Below are 15,096 nucleotides of genomic sequence, written 5' to 3'. Positions count from 1 at the left end.
GAGCAAGCCCAGCCTTCCACACCGCTGACCAAACTGCACATCAGGGGTGTGCACTTGGTTAGGAAACCCTGATAAATGAACAAGGGCATTCAGCTTTGCTACTGGACCAGAAAAGGGGCTTTGCTCCATGCCTGCTGCTTTCTACAGGAATCATGGCAGGGCAGTGGTGCTACCATTGTCTGCAAGGCACAAAGTTTAGTATGACCCAGCAAAAGGGACTGACAGCAGGGGTAAGGAAAACAGCTGTTCCTTGAACTGTTTCCAACCATGGAGCATGGTTGCTTCCAACCAACTGCTTCCAAAGTGGAGCAGTGGCAGTTGCAGGAACCCCAACCAAAGCTACTCCAAACTGCCCCAGAACACTTACAGTGTGTTCAGCTTCTCAACATCAGCTGCTTCACTCTGCTGGGCCAGCCTGCTTCTTGAGACAGATGTGACCACAGCTAAAGGTTAGGTGACCAAACAGCACATTCAGCTAGCACAACAGAGGCTCTTAAAGTTACCTGCTTGGCAGGCTTACAGCTAGATTTCAGAGAGACTGAATCTTGCCTACAGTTAATCAGTGTTCAGCTTTTATTTACAAGAGGTCTGAGATGCATGTATACAGCAAGATTTGCTGAACTCCTGAAGGATGTTCACAATTAGATGAGCAAAGCAGATGCAACAGCAGCCTATAATTGCTGAACAGCTTGGTGACTGGTGTAAAGATTCTGAAGTCACATATAGATTGGCAGCTTTGTAGAGCAGGTCTGAGGAGAACATGTCAGTTATAGGAGAAGTGGTAGAGATCCTGTTTGACAGCCATGAGTAAGCCAGGAACTCCTCGGCTACCCCCAAGTCTTGAAGAAAACACCACACTAGGAATGGCATCTTTGGATGATGGGTGGGGAGAAGGGATGGTTCTAAGCAGATGAGTATCTTGGAGACTCCAGATTCGGGTGTAGCAATCCTGACCAACTGGGAGGAAAGCAAAACCCAACATTACACAAAACACTTAACATGGTTCTGCAAGATTATCACCACAGAAGCAGAAAGTCTATGGAGAGAACACTCTGAATATGTTTATGCCCACATGAGGCAAAGTGCTTATCCATACTTTACAAAACAAAAAATTTACATTGAATACTACAAGAGTGGGAAAAATGTACATTTCCTATTGGGTAATTAAAGGTACAGTAAATCAGCTTTTCCCTTTATCAAGCTCCTAAGCCAAAAAAAGGGAGAAAAATTCAGTCACATTAAAAATTCTTATTATACCACCACTTACTGATATATCCAAGGAAAGGAGGTCACTGTCTTTACAGTGATTTTATGAAGCTTGGCTACACTATAAAGGTTTTTTTTCATCTATTGTTACTTTTCCTGCCCCCACCCAAAATATAATAATATAATAAAAAATCTGAGTGTAACTGGGAGTATTCAAAATGAATCTGAGTGGTATAAACAGTTTACAAGGAGTCAGGCTCACATGCCAATGCTTCAGTTCATCACCACATTCTCCACTTAAGCACCAACTAAAGATATGCAGTCTTTATATAAAGTTACTACACCAAGTCTCCTGTTTACATGTTGTTTCCCTGAATTTTGAAATCAAGTGTTTTTTGCTCTACTTTTGAGGCATATTGTGGAAAGGATAATAGGAGTTTTGCAGGACACAGCAGATTAAGCTGTTGAGCACCTCACAGGATTGGTTACAGTAGGTATGCATCCATAACATAATTTTCATAGTATATTACAGTATGTTTAAGGCTAAATTTTTTCTGAATTTCAAAGAATTTACAGATTTACAGCTTCTAACAGCTGTACCTAAGAAACACCCCTCAGGCTTAAGAAAATCACTACCATACACTATACAAATAGAGGGGGGGAAAAAGTCAACCTACCTGCTATAAGAAGTCCTTCCTCCTCGTTGACATGCAAAGGGAGAAGAGCATATTCATTGTGGTGACCTTTGTACTGTTTCACACACTTTGCTGTTCTCAGGTCCCACAGTTTTATCTGCAAGTTGAAGAAATTGTTTGAGAGAGGATATATTAAAGCAGAGAGCACCCAAAGGTTGGATGGATGTGTTGGAGCATGCCCAGAGGAGGGCCATGAAGATGACTGGAGGGCTAGAGGACCTCTCCTGAGGAGACAGGCTGAGAGAATTCAGCCTGCAAAAGCAGCCTCCTCCTGAAGGAGGCTACAAGAGAGCCAGAGAGGGTCAATTTATAAAGGTATGTAGTGATAGGACAAAAGGGGGAATGGCTTTAAACTGAGAAGGGTCTGTTCAGATTAAATATTAGGAATTTAATGTGAAGGTGGTGAGTGACTAAAACAAGTTGCCCAGAGAAGTTGTGGATGCCCCATCCCTGGAAATGTTCAAGGCCAGGTTGGATGAAGGTCTAACAGAAGGTGTCCCTGCCTATGACAAGGGGCTGGAACCAGATGATATTTAAGCTTCCATCCAACCCAAACCATTCTGTGACAAATAATGGGCTCTGGAAGAAGACCCATAAATGGAACTACCACCCAGTTCCATACTACATTCTAAGAGTAGACGTCTGTCTTTGGGAGTGGGATAAGTACCTGTAAATTCCCAGATACTGAAAGGAACAGAATATCCAAAACACAACAAAAGCATACCTTTCCAGCCATATCTGCTGCCATCAGATAATGTTCAGCCTCCATAAGGTGAACAGATGTAACTGCTGAGCCATGGAAGAGACGAATTGCTTTCCAGCTCTGCCCCTTGCGGTTACGTTGGCGCACGTCAATGCTGAAAATCTCACCCGAACGGCAGCCATTGTACAGCACTGGGGTCTGGGAGAATCCCAGGGAAAGGAGCATACTGTGTAACATCTGCCAGGGTCTTACAAGTTACACAGACAGAGCCTCTGTCATGTTTTTGAGCTCTACAGTCTAGTTGTCAAATTATTTTAACAGATGCATTAAGAAGCAGAATTTTAATTACACACTGCAGCATTTTTCAGCAAATTCATTAAGCTCCATTCACACCTCAGCTATTTACTTTAGTTGTAAAGGTTTCCCTAGGTAAGCAGGAACTCAATCTAACATAACAGCAAAACAGAAACTGGAATTCTCATATTCCTCATATTTTATCATCCTAATTCTTTGTGAACAAGTCCATTAATATTTTATAGCGACTTTCTCCTTCTTGATGGAGGCAATACACTGAGTGTTACTAGAATGAGGCTATTTGCCAAAACCAAAACAATTTTACATGTTATTACTGTGCTCTTTGTACTTCCTTGTCTTTTTACCTCTGTAATCTTAACAAAAATTGCCCGTTGCCACAGTTTGAAATCAGGTAACATTTTTGTTGCTATTCAATTGTGTGCGAGCATCAGACCCCATCGGCTCTGCTGTGGAACAGCAGCTGTCATCAGAACCTTATGTACAGCATGAGGAATCCTGCCCCAAACAGAATAAAGACCCCACCAATGAGGAAGTGCTCTGAAAAAATGGTGTCTGGTTCTCCCTACCTGCGTGGCAAACTGCTGTGCCAGCACATCACTACTGGTTCCAAATGTCTGACGATGCCCTGTCACTACATTGGTCACAAGAACTCGTCGTGTCAGGCCTAGGGAAGACAGATGATATTAGTTTGGCTGTAATTTGTGTAGCAGCTGGGAGATGAATGGAAGAAGTCTTTCCTACTGAGACAGAGGGGGTTGCTAGCCTTGCAGATAGATCACCTGTGCTAAAGCAGTTGTCTGCTTGGGGATTCAGGCACCAAGCACAGGACCAGGCAGTGGATATCTTGAAACTGCACAGCATTCCAGGTCGATCTCCTAGAACACAGGAGCAACACATGAAGTGTTCATGAAATGGACAGGATGGTAACTCAGAAAGGTTCTTAGATTGCCACATTTCAGTCTGAAGCAGAGGAAGGGTTACCCAATTAGCGTCCTTTTGGTACTCAAGAGACAGGAAACAGAAACTGAAGTTCATGACTGTAAGTGGGACTCCTACAGTCTGTGTTAATAGATGATGTTGAGAGACTGTGAAATTTATTCAGTAGTCAGAGGGCTCACCATGGCAGGAAAGAGAAAAGTAACACTTGCCTTATAGCACTGAGTAAGCCATTTTTAAAAGATGAGTGGGCTAGAAATACAAAACATTTACTTTATAAACTATGGATTAGCCACAGCCTAATCTGTACTATGCCTGCTTATTAAAAAAAATGATTAAGTAATAAAACCCTAGATTTGACTCTTACTCATACAGCCCCTGCACAGAATTTATGCCAATTAGCAGACTATATCCTTAGTTTTCACTTCCTTCATGGCACGTCACACATACATCTGTCATGCAGCACAGGTGACATGGACAAGAATGGATGGATAACATAGTTTTAGACAGGCTAAGTTCTACTTTTCCCCTGGCATCTACTCAGCAAGGCTCCCATAAACCACCTCTTTAGGAGAGTGAAGGAAATCAAATCTGGAAATACCTGAACAGTCAATAGGATATACTAGACAAGAAGACTTTGGTGGAACTTACAGCAGCTAATTATGGTGAAGGGCTTAAAATCTTTCACAGAGCAACTGGGTGTGCTGGCTTAGTAGCCATCCACCCTCAGTGACTCTTCATTCAAGTTCATGCTGACTCTATGCAAATTTATTTAATGGCTGCATATATAGTAAGACATTAAATTTTTAAAATTAGTCCATTACTCTTATCTATCACAGATTTCCTCTGTATAAATTTAACTGATCATGTTTGAATGGAAGCCAGATTAGAGCACTGCACTCTGTGACTTGAAGAAGCATGGTTCTAACATCTGTCAAGAAGGTCCAATTAATTAAGTCCTGCCCCCAAGAACATTCAACAGAATAGATCAGCTACAGCCAGACTTAGGACGTGGTACTCTCTCTGTCAGTCAAGTTTCCATACAACTGGAGCTGGAGCTTGTACAAGGAGCTCTGGGCTGAGATATTTACCAGCTTTACACCTCTGATTTATGCACTGAGCATTCCTGAGCAGCTGCTATGAGAAGGGATTCTGCAGTGACTCTGGACATTCTATAAGGAAATGTCAGTATTTGCTGTGTGCAGCCTTTGCATATTAATTACAGGCCAAGCTTCTTGTGAAAAATCTCAAGTGTTTACTTTACAAGTGAGTTGTTCTCCTGCCAAAGTCAAGTACTGCAGCAGCTAAAAATAAACTAGGGCTCTGAATACTGCTTGTTAATTAAGTCTCAAATTCTTTCATCATCATTTCACTTTTTAAGCTGTTTTAGTCTTACAGGAATACAACAGTCTCACCAACACCTGAAAAAGATTGCTAAAATAACCTTTCATTTGTGCTCTTTTCATATAATTGCTACCAAAACTTGGAGACAAAAATCCAACAGAAACATCCTACCTGGGTTAGTGCTGCTGAACAATGATGCTGGAAGCAGACTGGCACAGCCTGGTGTTTCTGCAATTCCCATGAGACACAGCTTGCTGAAGTGAGTTAAGGAAAACTGATTGTTCTGTGGAATAGAACAGGCTGCCTAATATTTATAAATGGGAAAAGCAAGATGCCCTGACACAGCTACAGCTCACAACACTTTTCCTCCAGACCTCTGATGTGCTTTACAGTTTACAACTAAGCTGTGACACTTCACTTTCATAGGAATGAGCTAGAAAGAACTCAAATTCTTGCTTGTGTATTTTCACTATGAGAAAGATAAGACAATACTGTTGTATCTTACTAGTGATAGGAAAAATAAAAAATAAGCATGGCCTATATATAGATCATTCTCACTTTTTCATGTTGATGACACTGCATTAATATAGATCTATTTTTTATGGAGGTAAATTGGAAAAATGGGAGGCAAGGAAAATTCACTTTAGATTACCCTTAAACATTTTATGAAGACTATACTAGGTACAAATAGAACTTAAAAGCTGCATTTCAAGTTCAGTGGGGTAAATCTGTAACTCAACTAGGGGAACACACAAACCCACGAAACCAAGTGATCCTGAACACATCCCCAGCTGTGTGCACACCTGGTGAGCTCCTGCCCCTGACAGGCTGGTCTAGAGTTGCCTGGCTTTTCACACAGGCCATTCCATACTTTTCTGTGTCATTTCTTTTGGCACTTTATAACACACCTGTTGTCTGCCATCTCCTATGTCAGAATTCAGTTTTTTCCCCTACTCTTCTGGGCTCTGCACTGTTCATTACTGCTTCCTCTACTGTATCTGACTCTTCAAGTCAGACCTGCAGAACATGTTCTGAAAGTTGCAGGTGATGCTACTGAATTGCTCCCATTCTCCTCTCACCCCTACCAGTACAGGGATGGTTTTAAACACAAATGAACCATCCCACTTTCAAAAAGGTTCTCTTCAGAAAAAGGCTGTTGCCTTTACCCTCTGCTCCTGTTCTTTTGCCTCAGCCAATTTCCAAACATCAGATCATTTTGGATATAGCATTTATATACACTGTTAATGAAGTGGGAATTTTCCATGGCAGAAAACATGGTCTTTCATTTACCATTAACATGGGAACAATTCTACATTTATCTGTAACAGAACCATACATCTGCCTCAGAAATTCCAACATATTTCGATTTTCTTTACTTCTGCTGTTTTCCAGAAAACTTATCTTCTGGGGGAACTACAGAAGAGGTATTACTTAAATTAGTTTTCCTGTGAAGCATGATGCAGACTTGTAAAACCTGAATGACAATTCTGATTATTTTTTTTTAAAGGATATAAAACATGAGAATCTGGATGAGTCAGTGATGCCCAGCACACAGAGTTCACCTTCAGAGAGAAGAAGACATACTATTTTTGTGATCTGTAATTCAATTAAGGAAAGATTATTTCCATGCAAAAATGACATAAAATTAGGCACTGGGCACAGCTCCTCAGCCCACTAAATAACTCAGTAATGGGGCACAAGCATTTCAGCTTCATGCTCATAACAACAGAACAGCATTAAGAAGTCTGACCAAACACAGACTAAGGCACCAAGTACATCTTATTCAAGAGACCATCCCTGAAAGAACCTGAACATGAAGAAATCATGAAAACCTGTTTTAAATACGCCTCATATTTAAAGGAGGATAAACACAGTTTAAGGGAAAACTTTAAGGATAAACACAGTTTCCCAAAATGATTTTTAAGAAAGAAGCATGCAAATCTTGGTAGTTTTGATAGCCAAACTTCCATTTTGCTAGCTACAGTCGAAGTCTAAAGTAATCACTATCCTTGGAAGCTGGTACTTCTATGTAGTCCTGCATTCCAGTTGTAGTGTAACATTGCTGACAACTATTACTGGTACTGAGCGCTTTCATGTTTACTGTGGTTCTGCATTTACCCAAGTTTCACATCTCTAGATTCTTCCATTCTCTTCTCCTAGCCCCTTCCCCAACCCTCATGGCACTTGCACCTGAGCCTCCCAAGAAGAGTGTTCTGAGAAAGCAGCCACCAAAGGAAGGAGGAACAGAAAGCAGTACTTTGCGGTTTGTGAAGTAGAGGTTGTCATACATCTCCACAGTGAGAGACTCCTTCCCCAAACCGCTGAGGTTGATGATACCATATTTACATCCTCCATGCTCTACATCGTTCACAGTGAATATTCGTTCACAAGCAACATCTGCCTGTAAAATAAAAGCTTTACCAGTCACACTCACTGGAAACTTACAGGAAAAACAGCCTGAGGAGTTGCATTAAGTCTAAAATGAAACAACACATTAATTCTGATCCCTTTAACACCATCTGCTTTCCATTCACCTCTAAAATCAATGGCCAACTCCTTTTAAATGCATGCAGAGAAAAAACAGGGATAAGAAAAGGATTCAGTCCTTGGCTTACAATAAATGATCTTTCCAATGTTAACAATTCTATACACTTACACTGTTTCTGAGTCCCTTCTGGCTTCAGCTATCTATGCAGTGCTTTGTTTACAAGGCCAGGAGCTGGTCCTGGAGAGCTTCCTATATAGTCTATGAAAGATCATGAAATGTAAAGTGATTACTGATGTTTACTTCTATTCTCTGAACCACAGGCTTTGCCACTCCCAAAATTCTCCTCTTTTATTTTTTTTCCTCTTCCTCTTGATCCTCTCCACTCCTCCTCCCAGCCCCACAATAATGATCCACTCAACTCCTACTTACTTCCAAAAGAACATGTTGATCAGATTATAAAAAACAATAAACAACAAACAAAAAATGCTTTCATATCCAACCCTGTTTATAATTTTCTTTTGTAGGAAAGAACAGCCTCTCCCTACCTGTTACAGTTACTGAGCATAGATTTTAAGAACTGACAGAGAAGGAATAACATATCTTTAAAAGCTACATTTGACCTGTCTGATTTGATTACAAGAGCCTGAATTTTCACTGAAGACAGGCTCTCTTTATCTTAAAGACTTATAATTTCTCATACATACCACAATGATTTTAAAATTGTTGGTTCCAGCAACTGAGGAATCTGGACTGTGAATTTCTATCTTCCTCCTCTGCATGCAGTTCACTTTTAGTTCATGGACTAGCCTGCAGAAGCAGGTAGGAGTGTGAGGGTGTTGAAGAGAGGAGAATTCAGGTAAGCCTAAATTTAATGCATATGAAAAGAATTCTGGCCAGGATATAGAATGCTTCTCAATCACTGAAGAGAAAATGCCTGAATAACTAGCATGCTGAAATTTAACTTGTATAACCTATGAACATGTGCATCTTCCACATGCATGGAATTTCATCCCACTGTTTTGAACCCCAGCACATCTTTAGTTTAGAACAGCAGGTCACTAACTTAATTTGCCTTCTGCTGTTCTGATGGGGCACTAAGGAACGGTCATGGCTGTTGAAAGGACTTATCCTAAAAAAGCTGTGCTATACTAATAAAGTACAATGTGACAAAACAGCCTATCAATATACATACATAAAATGAACTTCTTTTGAAGTAAAATTGGGAAACAACTTCCTCATTTGAATTCTCATCATTTTAGTAATCTGATTATTACAGAATATAAACTTTTTCCTGACTTTAAGTAATATGTTCCTCCTCATCCCAATGAAACAGTAAGAAATGCAAGAAAACCTGACAGAAACAGTTGCACTAACAGCAGAACTTGGCACTGCAAACAGAAGACAAATCAAATCACTGTACCTGCAATAACTTGTGGGGCTGAGCGAACCCAGCTGCCTTTTCTGTAACAGCACAGACGAGTTCAGTCCAGCCCTTGTTGTTTTCTGGAAGAGAGTAACATGGAACTGTACTCAGTTACTTGTTTAAGATTCAAATACGGCTGTGGGTCTTTGATGTTTGGGATGTTTAGGGAACTTTTTCTTCTAGCCTACACACATTAAAATTTTCAGAACATATAAAACACATTTCAGCACCATCTCCCTGATCTACTACGGTAAGTAGACAAGAATATACTCCTGTGAGATGTGGAGTGCTTCTGTAAATACAGAACCTGGAGAAAAAATATGAAACCCCAACAGCCATTGTCTTCACTCTACATAATCAGCAGTACCACCTGGAGGTGTAAAATCACCTTCTGGTTTCATGACAACACCTCAAATTCTTCTTATACAGCAAAATCTTTTATCACAATGAGACTGATATTAAACATGCAGTCTTACTGTTGTACTAAACTGCTTTTCCATTCCATTTCCATTGCCCCCACTGGTACTAGATGATCTTTAAGGTCCTTTGCAACCCAAGTCATTCTGTGACTCCATTCCATGATTTACCAACCCTTTAGAATTTAATGCAAACACCTTCTGAGGAGACCAAGGGATAGAGTATTTAGCAGAATTACGGAGTAAGAAATCTTTTTGGTAATGGTCAGATAAAACAAGTGTTTGAGAGTCAAAATGTTCTTTACACGGAAGACCTAGTTGGAGAACTTCATTGCTTAAGAAAAAGAACACTGTTCACTTCTTCCAAATGATAGCATCTAAGCTGAGCTGTTATTTGTAAAGTTATAAGACATGTTTTTCAAGTAATGAAAAAGCATCCTTGTTAGATATTTTACCCACATTACAAACATGCAGCATCAGCATTAATTTCACTGTAACACTTCATACAGAAAAGCACACAGGCTTTTCAGACATAAACATAAGATTTGCCTTGATTTTAACTGTCCAAAAAAGTTCTTCAACAAAAAGCTTTCCACCAACTATGATTAGTATTGTTTCTTCAAGGTCCAGGAATATCATAAATAAATTTATTAAAAATGCAAAAAACTTTAAATCAAGACCCCGCTTTGCCAATTCAAGGCAGGAACTTGAAACCTGGCATCCAATACCCTGACTCAAGTGTAACTGTTGGACAACTGCAATTCCAAGCACAGTTCCTTTGTCTTTATAGATTTTTTGTTTGTAATGACTTGACTTCATTCCTTTGTGGAAGAGCCAAACAAAAGGCTTCAAGGACTTCATTCTTAGCAGAAAAAGAAATTGAATTGTCTGAACTTGAAGACTTTCATTTACAATCTGTCCTGGGCCAGAGTACAATAAAGCCTAAATGCAATATTTTTCAAAACATACCTGATGCTGTTTTTCTTCCTCTTCTAAGAGTCTCAGTCTTTTGCACTCCATTGCCTTGTGCTGAATGCTGTCCTTGGTGAGTGGGTTGTGGTTATTATGTCCAGGCAGTAGGCGAAAGTAGCGGTTCTTTTCTGGGTCATAATAAAATCCTGGCAGTTCTTCAGTGGGGGAGACACGGGGGAGAAAAAGTGGCAAAATCAGATGGATAACTAAGTTTGTTTATTGCTCTTTGATATTCCATGTCTTCCTGTGAATGTGAGAGTTGTGAGACCCAAAGCTTTAGCTCCCAGCACATCCCAAGCATGATACACAGAGTGGGAACAGACGAGCAAATTACAGGAGAAAAAACGAGGTTATTTGTAGTGTTCAAATGCTCTTACACAGCTACAGAAGGCACGTCACCACTGACCAAGAGGAAATTCAGACCAATCAGAAAAGCACAAAAGAAAGGTTTTGTGGCAGAACAAAAATGGTCTTTCTTCATAAATAAATCACGAGGGGATGTTCTTAGTTAAAAGACTTGGAAGGACAGCAAAAAAAATGACAACGAGGTATCAAATAAACTCAAATAAAGTGATTCACTTCCCAGAAAAAGACACTTTTTCTTCAGCACATAGGAGAGATTTAGATAAAATCAAGAGTACATTTAGCTACTTCCAAAGATAAATTGGGATGAGAAACACTCAATTTTAGTGCTTCACTGTCTGTGTGAATGCAGAGGCAGACAAGTAAAATACTATGACATTTAAAATACTTTGACAGATTGTCTCAAGACAAAGAAATTTATTCAGAGGCAATTGTTAACATTTCATTTCAAGAGTTTTTATTTAAAACTTTATTTGCTACCAGAAATTTCATTTTTAGTATCCTCTTTTTGCAGCTGCTTACCATTCAGCTCCTTGTCTGCATCTTTTAGGTTTCAGATTAGCTACAACTGACCAAGACCTTTTCAGGTCAGTGAAAATAAGAAGTTAGTCAATGAATCAGTAAAGTTTATAAAAGCACACTACATTTAGTAGTTACACAGTAACTACACAGGAATAAATGTCTTGCAGGATACATCTCCTAGCATGTTCACAACACAAAACAGTGATATACAAAAACCATCTTTTTAAACTCAAGTGTTGTTCCAGCACTCTCCTGATGTACAGAAATGTAAGTTCACACTGGCTTAGTTTTTGCTAGCATTGTTTAATGAGTCAGGAAACCAGAATGTAAACAGGACATCTTCCTCAACAGTGCTGCTACTTCATCTTTTGTTGTAAATGAACAAGTATTTAGCCAGAGTCTCTTTATTACAGACTTCAAAGTGCACTGAAGGCATAAAGAGACACCACACAAGAGACATCCCACAAAGTGGTGGATTGTTGTGCCTTTCAAAAGACTGAACACAAGCTATAATTTTTTATATACTCTCTTATTTCATTTGCTTCCTTAGTAGTTCATTTTCTTCCTAAAGTAGCATTTCTGGAGGGAAAAAAAATTGCATTTTTTCAGTTTATATCAGCTTGACTAAGCATGCAAGTTTTCAAAAATGAGAAGCACTTGTGGGCCTGAAAGTGATTTGGCTCTGTTCTCCAGATCCTTACTTACTACATCTTTTTGTATCACTTGATGTTACTCTTCTCCACAAACTTTACTGTTTGTATGGTTCCTGTCACACCAGATTATTAATGCAGCTACTACTACTTTTTTCATACAATCAGCATATAGGAACTGACTTTTGACCTATAAACACCATCTCTTACCTGGTGCTACAGAGTTCTGTGTTGAACTGGATGGAGAAGGATCCTCATTGCTGCTGGCACCTGCATTCACAGGGGTCTGTGGCTCTTCTTGTTCCAGACTAAAAAAAACCAGCATTGCTTTCAAGACAGGCTCACAATTGCTTGACACATCTTTCCCATAAAGAGACTAGAAAACAGATTGTTACTGACATCAATGGAGTACCACTATGCAGTGCTCTGACAGCATTTTCTCCATATCACCATATATTAAACTATGAAAATAAAACAGTGAAAAAATATTCAGCTTAAAAATTTTTCAAGAACATTACTGATAACAGCCTTAAATTACTTGCTAATACATTAGAGGTTGCTGTTGATTCTGCAAGTGCCTCTAACTTTTTTTAGCAAAAGATTAACTGGGTGATTGTACATTAAACAAACAGCCCACTCCTGAAAGCATGAAAGTCTTCACAGCACTAAACGAGAGACAGTGTAGGTAAAACACTGATGTCAGGTCAGAAATGTTTTGCCATTCTCTCCACAACAAGAATTTCACTGATGAGGTTTAAAAACATGCAAAATAAACAAAAGTTTAATGAAAATTCCAAGAAAAGCCTCTGCTTTTCTAATAAACATGACATGGGGTAACTGCAGCTTTCCTCTTCTTGAACTAATATACATGAGCATATTCAGTGCTCATGAGCAAATTTCCACAAGGATGTTTTCTGAAGCACCTGTAAAATTCTCACTTTTTAAGACAGGTCTTATTACATGTAATCTTAAAAGCAGTAGGTGAAGCTGTTTTGCAAGAGCCGTGATTTATTGAAAAGAAAACGACAAAGAAATTCTATTTCTAATACCAGCTCTGCTGTGGTTTGATTATACAACTCTGAAAACAGTTAAAGGACACAACAGGTACACCAGGGAAAACCACCCCAGATCACACCCAAAGCTCTGTAAGAAAACTCTTCTAATTCTGCTCACTGAAACAGTATCCATTTGCATTTCTAACACAAGTTTTCTTACACAAGTACAATTAGTGTGGCAACTCATAAGTGTGTCTCTTTTCCTAAAAACAGTTTTTTTTTTTAAAAAAAAAAGCTTAGTATATTAAAGCAAAGCATTAGCCTCTTTTAGTCCTGCAAGAGGCACTAAGGAAAGAACAGGGGAATGAAAAAGCAACCATAAAAACAGCTCAAATATAGGCAAGTGTAGGTTATAAAATATAAAACATGTTTTCTGAAAGGATCAGTTTTCAAGGCAGGGATTATTCCTGAGACCTTGTTTTCTTTTCCTCATCTGTTAGATGTGACATTACCACATTACTTACCGTGCTTTCAAACATTCAGGAAGATCCTTCAATGACAGATTTTACACCACACTCAAGCTTAGAATAAACAAGCAGATAGAATTAAGTAATTATATTTTTCTTCCCTGAACTATCTTTGCATATTGATGAAGGGTTTATGGATAATGCATAGCTGAAAGGACTGGCTCATGGAACTGCATCTCAGTTTAAAAAATCAGTGTACAGTTGTGAACACACAATAAACTTCCAGAAATCAGCACAATTCCACTCCCAGTAGGGATGACAGATATATAAGAAGTACCGTCTACTAGATCTTCAGGTGGCCACCCTCTCGGTTCTCGATTCTGCACATTCAATTAGGCACAGGAGCCATCGCTTAGCCCACCAAGGCACAAGCTGCCTGTACTTGCCTTTGGCCGCGGTTGTTGTGGCCGGGTCTCCAGGGCCGGTGGGGCTGGTGGCCGCGCTTGTGACTGCTCCACCCACGCCTCTCCTTGCCTCGACGGTAGCTCCTCCGCATTTCTCCTCTTAAAGCAAACATGCACACATATCTCAGCCCTGCTTGCCTGGAACGGCGCAGCACCCAAGACAAGTCTCTTAATGCGGCCTCTTTTCGAACAGTTTCAACCTGTAACGACCAGGCCGGCCGACAACTCGCAGCACAGACGGTCTCCTACGCCTGTTGACTTCCCCACTAGTCCCGGACCAGCTCCGCGGCTCACCCCGCAGCGCTGAAGGCGAAACCCCAGAGGCAGAAGGTCAATGATGACCGCGCGTCCCCCACCGCCCCCCTGAGCCCGCCCGTCCCTGAGCCCGCCCGTCCCTCACCGCGCCGGGCCCACGCCGGCCCCGCCGCGTCCGCGCTGCCGCCAGCGCCCCGCCCACGCCCCAAGGATGCCGCTCATTGGCGCTCAACCGCGCCCGCCGCTTGACGGACAGCTCCCCCGTCCAACCGCAGGAGGTCTGGCCGGCGCGTGCGCCGCGCGGGGGCGGGGCCGGGCTGAGGGCGGGCGGATGGCGCGGGGTGCGGCGCTGAGGGCATGGAGGGTGTGGGCTGGAAGGGGCTCTTAGCTCGGCAGAGACGAACGCGGGGCGGATGGGGTCGCTTAGCACGGTAGGGAAGCTACGTAGGGCAGAGGTAGCCTGGGGTTTGCTGGGAGATGGCGTCTTTTGAGGGGACACCGAAAGGGTATCTCCTCTTCTCTTACGTTGCTGGCTCCCTCAAAGCCATCATTTGGCTGTGAGCAGGTAGAGGCTGTTACAACCGCTCTGAATTTATCAAGAATTCAGGAGCGATAACGTCTCGAAAGTGACTCTCCCGGCTGAGGCCCCTTGGTGCTTAATTTTTTTTCTTATTTTGAGCCATCTGGTGATGGGCAGTGTTGAGGTACAAGGCGGGCGGGAGAGCTCGGGCTGCCGCGGTCGGGAACAGCTCCGAGCACAGCAGGGTGTGTGTGAGCACCATGCCCTGGCAGCCAGAGCAATAGACTCCTTCTCTCCTTAATCGTTTGTTAAAGGTCTCCTTAAGCAGCTTTTGAATAGCATTCCCCTTCCTGCTTGGTTAG

General features: G+C 41.2%; 1 protein-coding gene across 1 annotated transcript; it reads right to left on the bottom strand.

The window, feature by feature from the left end:
* Positions 1-553: 553 nt before the first annotated feature.
* DCAF4 (DDB1 and CUL4 associated factor 4) lies at positions 554-14,297 on the bottom strand. Its single transcript, XM_058026928.1, has 13 exons — positions 13,942-14,297; positions 12,244-12,341; positions 10,496-10,653; positions 9,108-9,190; positions 8,392-8,494; positions 7,457-7,600; positions 6,712-6,761; positions 5,371-5,450; positions 3,699-3,794; positions 3,486-3,583; positions 2,626-2,802; positions 1,884-1,998; positions 554-957 (listed from the first exon to the last, which is right to left on the bottom strand). The coding sequence occupies exons 1-13, from the start codon at positions 14,070-14,072 to the stop codon at positions 764-766; spliced, it is 1,527 nt and encodes a 508-aa protein (XP_057882911.1). The 5' UTR covers positions 14,073-14,297; the 3' UTR covers positions 554-763.
* Between the last annotated feature and the right edge of the window lie 799 nt (positions 14,298-15,096).

This window comes from Melospiza georgiana, chromosome 6 (genome assembly GCF_028018845.1).
Source record: "Melospiza georgiana isolate bMelGeo1 chromosome 6, bMelGeo1.pri, whole genome shotgun sequence".
NCBI lineage: Eukaryota > Metazoa > Chordata > Aves > Passeriformes > Passerellidae > Melospiza > Melospiza georgiana.
This window is presented reverse-complemented; position numbering and strand designations above follow the sequence as displayed.